Source organism: Pterocles gutturalis, unplaced genomic scaffold, assembly GCF_000699245.1.
Source record: "Pterocles gutturalis isolate BGI_N339 unplaced genomic scaffold, ASM69924v1 Scaffold53991, whole genome shotgun sequence".
In the NCBI taxonomy this organism is placed as follows: Eukaryota; Metazoa; Chordata; class Aves; order Pterocliformes; family Pteroclidae; genus Pterocles; species Pterocles gutturalis.
Window position 1 is genome coordinate 2,047 of NW_010105042.1, and position 5,718 is coordinate 7,764.

Here is a 5,718-nt window from a genome sequence, read left to right on the forward strand (position 1 = left end):
CTAAAAACACCCAACTAATCAGCTGAGGTATCCCTCAGAAATTCTTGGCTCTACCGCATGATTCCCCTGTGTTCTCAACATGAAAAAACATTTAAATTATAAACCTCTCAAAAAATAAGGGATTTTATACAGGTCCTCAGGGAATAAAAAGTGTGCTTATTTACAAAAACGTTTCATGATCCGTATATTTTCTTATTTTTGTTTTTACACTCCATGTCACAGTTTCCTTTCCCACTATTGCACTTTTTTAGGAGGACAGCCTATATTCCAGCATTCATTATTTTGTTTGACATGAACATTCCTCTTCACTTATAGCACCCAGCAGAGAGCCTGATATAAGCGGCATTGGAAGTCCATCTCTCCTTCACCTGTTCTCTCATATTGAATTTATTAAGCAGCAGATGGCCAGGGACAGCATACAGTTTGTCAGATTTGAATCAGTAGACCTCCATGGTGTGTCAAGATCAAAGAATGTTCCTTCTCGGTTTTTTCACGTAAGTTTTTTTGATTTCTAGCTGTATCTTTATTTGTTTTTGTGGCTCTCTCCTTAACTTATATTGTACATTTTTTTCATAGTGCAGGCAGAAACTCAACTTAGAACAAATGATATGTTCCCTCCACTTGTTAGTGTTTGCAAAGGATCTGAGGATCTGGACTTTTTTTGTCACCGCAATCATCTATTTCTCTGTACTCCCAAATAACAGTCTAATTAAATAAGGCTAGTAAATTCAGTTCTTTGAACTTCTAATAATTTCTTTCCTCAGAAGTATCTTTTAAGGTTCAAAGCATTATAAAGATTTTGTTCTATTGAACACGTTTAGAAAATTGTCATTGGGATACTTGATGCTAAGGTTTTCATACCAATCTTGTAGAAGGTTGGTCTACTTCACAATGACACAGTAACTGGCTGTTGTCTTCCACTTTAGTGGTAATTTTAGTGTTCTTTAGGAAAAATACTATTGCTCTTGCTGTGAATCTGAATTTTTTTTGTTCTAAATACATAAAAATTCAGTTGAGTTCTTTTCTCGTTTGGTAATCTGTCATTCTGCTCTGTGTTTAGGAGAAAGCAATTCATGGTGTTGCCATGCCCAGGAGTTATCTCGAGCTGACCCTGAATCCTAAAGATAATGAATTAGATTACATAAATGCAACCAATTTTAATTGTGACATAATCCTCAACCCTGATTTATCAACGTTTCGAATTCTGCCCTGGACTGAGCAGACTGCCAGAGTGATATGTGATTCCTTCACTGTGCTGGGCAACCCGCTAATGACCTCGCCGAGGCATATCGCCAAGAAACAGCTGAGCCAGCTTCAGGACAATGGCTTTTCTCTACACTCTGCCTTCACTTATGAGTTTTGTATTTATGGCATTACTGAGGTTGTAAATTCGAAGACAATATCCTTTCCTGCAGCCACGATACTAAATAACCACGACCAGACTTTCATTCAGGAGCTCATTGAAGGAATGTATTATGCTGGTGCCAACATTGAAAGCTTTTCTTCTTCCAGTGGGCCTGGGCAAATGGAGATCACTTTTCATCCAGCGTTTGGCATAGATGCTGCTGACAGCGCCTTTACATTTAGAACAGGCATTAAAGAGGTGGCTAAGAAGTATAACTACGTGGCTAGCTTTTTCTCAGAATCAGGATTCTACAATTCAGGGGCTCTGTCACATAGCCTGTGGGATTTGAATGGCCAGAAGAATTTGTTTTCTGCTGGTTATGGAATTGAGGAGCTCTCAGATATTGGAAAAAATTGGTTATCGGGTCTCTTGGCACACACAGCAGCTATCAGCTGCTTGATGGCTCCTACCACCAGCTGCCGTAAGCCTTATTCTAAATACAGTAAAGAATCAAAAGAGACTGTAAATGCAAAATGGGCATATAATGATAACAGCTGTGCCTTTAATGTAAAATGTCATGGTGGGAAAGGCACTCTCATAGAGAATAAATTAAGTTCTGCTACAGCAAACCCCTACCTGGTGCTTGCTGCTACTATTGCTGCAGGTCTAGATGGAGTAAAGCGAGGACTTAGGTATGATGACATGCTCCAGGATGAAAATCACACTGCTGATCTGAAACATTCGTCAGTCCCTCTGAAACTGGAAGATGCTCTTGTTGCACTCGAGAAAGATTTGTGCATTAAGGAAGCATTAGGCGAAACTTTTATCCGATATTTTGTTGCCATGAAACATTATGAGTTAGAAACTGAAGAAATGGATAGCGAAAGGAATAAATGCCTGGGGTATTTTATTTAGAAGGAGCTCTCTTCTGTAGTGATGCTGTGTAAGTGCATACAGTGAATGGCTAAGAATCTTGAAATTAGGATATATATTTTAAAATGTTTTTAATGTTTTGAGATTTTTTTCCTCCTTTGTATAGTATGTGGTGATTGCATTTTATTGTCGGTGTACATTCAGGACAGTGCAAAGCTGATATTCATGAAATAACATTAAATAACACTGGGCTTTTAAAAACCAGTAGTTTTTTCAGCTTAAGTGAACAGAGCTGCTGGTGAAAAGAAGAAAAGAGAAGGTGAAATGGAGAAGAGCAACTGTACAACTGTAATAGGCTGTATAATACAGAGAAAAGTAGGAATAATGGGGATGGGGGCGGGGGGGGAGGCAGGAGAACTGGCAAAGGAGTGGAATTTCTTGTTCAGTATAGTTATGGTATTTCTCCCAGCCTATTCAGTAGCTGAAGGGTTGCTAAATCAGAAGAATCTGAGTTTGGTTTGAAACTTAGGCTAGATGAACAGAGAGGGGCAGAGTAGATAGAGAACAGAGTAGAGAGAGGGGCAAAGGACTAAGGCTGCAGAACCTGAGAGTGAGGAATCAGTATCTTAATGGGCATAAATAAAAACGTAAGAGGGATTATAAAATAATTTCAGCATCAGGAGTTCTGCTGCTGAATAAAGTTTGCCAGAATTATAGTGGATAAAGATGCTAAAAGAAATCAAATGGTGGCTTGAAGAGGGAATGATTCATAGAAAGCCAGGAGTGTTCAGCCATTGTGCAAAATGTTTTGATAGTTAACGGGTTAATTCAGAATTGAATGGCAAATGAGGGAAAAAAAGGGCAAAAGAAGTCAGACAAATAAGAGCTTAAGCTAGACTGTGTTGGGAAATCTAGTATTACCAAGGATGAGGAACATGACTGTGAAGAGGTGAACAGAAAGAGAAGGTTAAAACCAGAAAGAATGAGTGAAGATGTGAATTCAGACACTGACAAATCATGGTTAAAACAGAGGAAGAGAAGACCCATACTAAAATTAGAAATGCCAGCTGGTGTAAATAAAAATAAAGGTTTTTGAATGGCAGGAGGTGACTTTTAAATTTGCTCTCTGGTTTTTTTTTTTTTTTTTTTTTTTACTGTTGTTGTTAAAGATAACCCTCATTTCATACCCCGCCTCCACATTAGCAGTGATTTCTGCTGTTCTTTATATTGTCACAATATTTTGATCAATGTGTAGGAATCTGTGAGTGAAAGTGTTTGGTCATCAGTGGAGTGAAAACTAGATTCAGTCAGTGCCTCTGTCAACTTGCCGAACTAGAAGGTGTGAACAGAAATGTGTTAGTTGCCTGCTGATGGATCTTCCACTCCTCCCTCACAGAGTATCCTACATGAAATTTAGCACCTGGTATGCTAAAACTTTGTGTATTCCAAAGAAGAAATCACTTTATACTCAGGTAGCAAGAGGAAATAAATAATCTAAGGAAACATCATAAATAGGTTCCCTTGTCTCAGTCTGTGGTTGGTGGGTGGATCTGCTTCTCTGCCTTACTTACGTGACACATTTTTTTGGGTGCCCCAGATCATAGGACTCTTTTAATCTGCTCCAGGCTGATTTGGGTTGGCAGGTCTAGTCTTGCATTTAAGCAGAACTTCCCATTCAGAAAAAAACGCTTCTCTTTTGCTGCCCTAACCCTTCTTCAGGGGCTCTGGACATCTGTCTTCTGACTTGTTTTCTGCCTTCTCTTCCTGGTTGTTTCCCACTCTCGTCTTCACAAGCTCTCTGCAGAAAACACACACAAAAATAACTTCCTTACTCAGACAGCTTGCTTGCCATGCTCACTGTTTAGTTCCAACGGTCACACAGGTTAATAGCTGTTCCTTGTTCTTCATCTGGCAGGGATGTGAGAAAGCACAACGCTGCGTGTGTGGTGTGTGTTAATGTGATAGGATTTTTGTGTGGTAATAAGCACACTGGCTAAGCACAGCTGTACCAGAAACGGCTATGGAATGTGTCTTAAGCTTCTACAGGCATACTAATCTTAATTTTAAAATTTATCTAGAAGCTGATCTTGAAATAGAAACAAATTCCCACACTGGAGTTTATAAAATCCATTTTCAGTTCTGTAGCTGTTTTTCACAAATTATTCTTAAAAAATGAAGCATATTAAACAAAACATAAGTGAACTCAACCTTCTCAGTGAAATGTCTTATAAAATAGAGTTACATTGCTCTTTCATTTCCTTTGTGACTTGGAAAGCTAACCTGGCATAACACTGACCACATTCTTGAGTTGAAATCTCAGAAGATATTTAAGTTCACTTTCTACATTGTACTTCTTCTGGACCTGATTATAGAGATAGTAAAATGAATGAAAGTATCAGATAAAAACATGTATTTTTCTCTTATTTTTTATATATAGTTGCAGGATGTTATGCTACTTACTATGCCAATTTTCAAACAAATTTTTTGGGGGGAGTTTATAAGGCACTTTGGAGTTTCTCTTGGATTTATAGTTATGTGTCACTGACTTTTTAAGAGATAATAATATAATGAACTCCTATAACTGAATTTAATGAACATGAAGTTCATTGTATACATTATATGTATTATCCATATTGCTTTCTTATCACAGCATTGAAGAAATAAAAACATCAGCGCTAATCCTCTTGCCGGATGCACCCAACTATCTCATTTAATTCAGTTATAGAAAGTAATTATTTAGAAACAAAAAACAACCGACTAGAACTGATGTTCTACAGGTTATCTTACAGCAAGACCAGATAAAACTGCACGTATTTTCTAAGTAGTCCTCAATGTCATAGGCTCTGAAAAGACAGTGAATATATGATTAAATAAAAATGTTTTGTATTTCTGGCAAATGAATCCTCCTCCCCCTTTTTTTTAAAAAACAAAAAGAAGGCTCAAAAATGCTTCTTGAAGCAAGTGTGTCCTAAAGTTGTGTGCATCCCAACCAAATTTTAATGCATATTCTTTAGAAAGGAAAAGATCACTACTTCCTACTGCTCAATTGAAATGAATTACTATTGACTGCTGTATCACAATCATTTCATCTTGAGGTTTTGCCTGAAGATACTCTTCACTGTTCTACAGGTCCAAGATCAATGTCTTGAGCATCACTAGTTAGATAATTTAAATTTGTGCAGTGTTATAACTTTAAAAAAATGTAGTTTTGCATAAGGTGCTGCTGATTTTCCAGGAGACTACAGTCAAACGTTGCAAAACTTTGTATAATAGATTTCTGATACGAATAAAGCATCTTTTACTATTTTCAGCGCTAAGCAGACTGTGTATTTATGTCTTTGTTGACAAAGTGATACTACTTTTGACATTGTTCTATGTCATGACTGCTTTTTCTCCGTGATTGTCTATGCCAGAATTTGGTTCCATAACATGCAGAAGAATTACGAGGAGCGTTGCTATGAACTCCTAAGCCTTTTAACGTACATTTGCAATGACAGCAT

At 37.5% G+C, this 5,718-nt stretch overlaps 1 protein-coding gene across 1 annotated transcript; it reads left to right on the top strand.

The window, feature by feature from the left end:
* The first annotated feature begins 324 nt into the window (after positions 1–324).
* Positions 325–2,348, top strand: LGSN (lengsin, lens protein with glutamine synthetase domain). Its single transcript, XM_010087222.1, has 2 exons — positions 325–494; positions 1,061–2,348. Exons 1-2 carry the CDS (start codon positions 402–404, stop codon positions 2,258–2,260), a joined length of 1,293 nt encoding a protein of 430 aa, XP_010085524.1. The 5' UTR covers positions 325–401; the 3' UTR covers positions 2,261–2,348.
* The last annotated feature ends 3,370 nt before the right edge of the window (positions 2,349–5,718 follow it).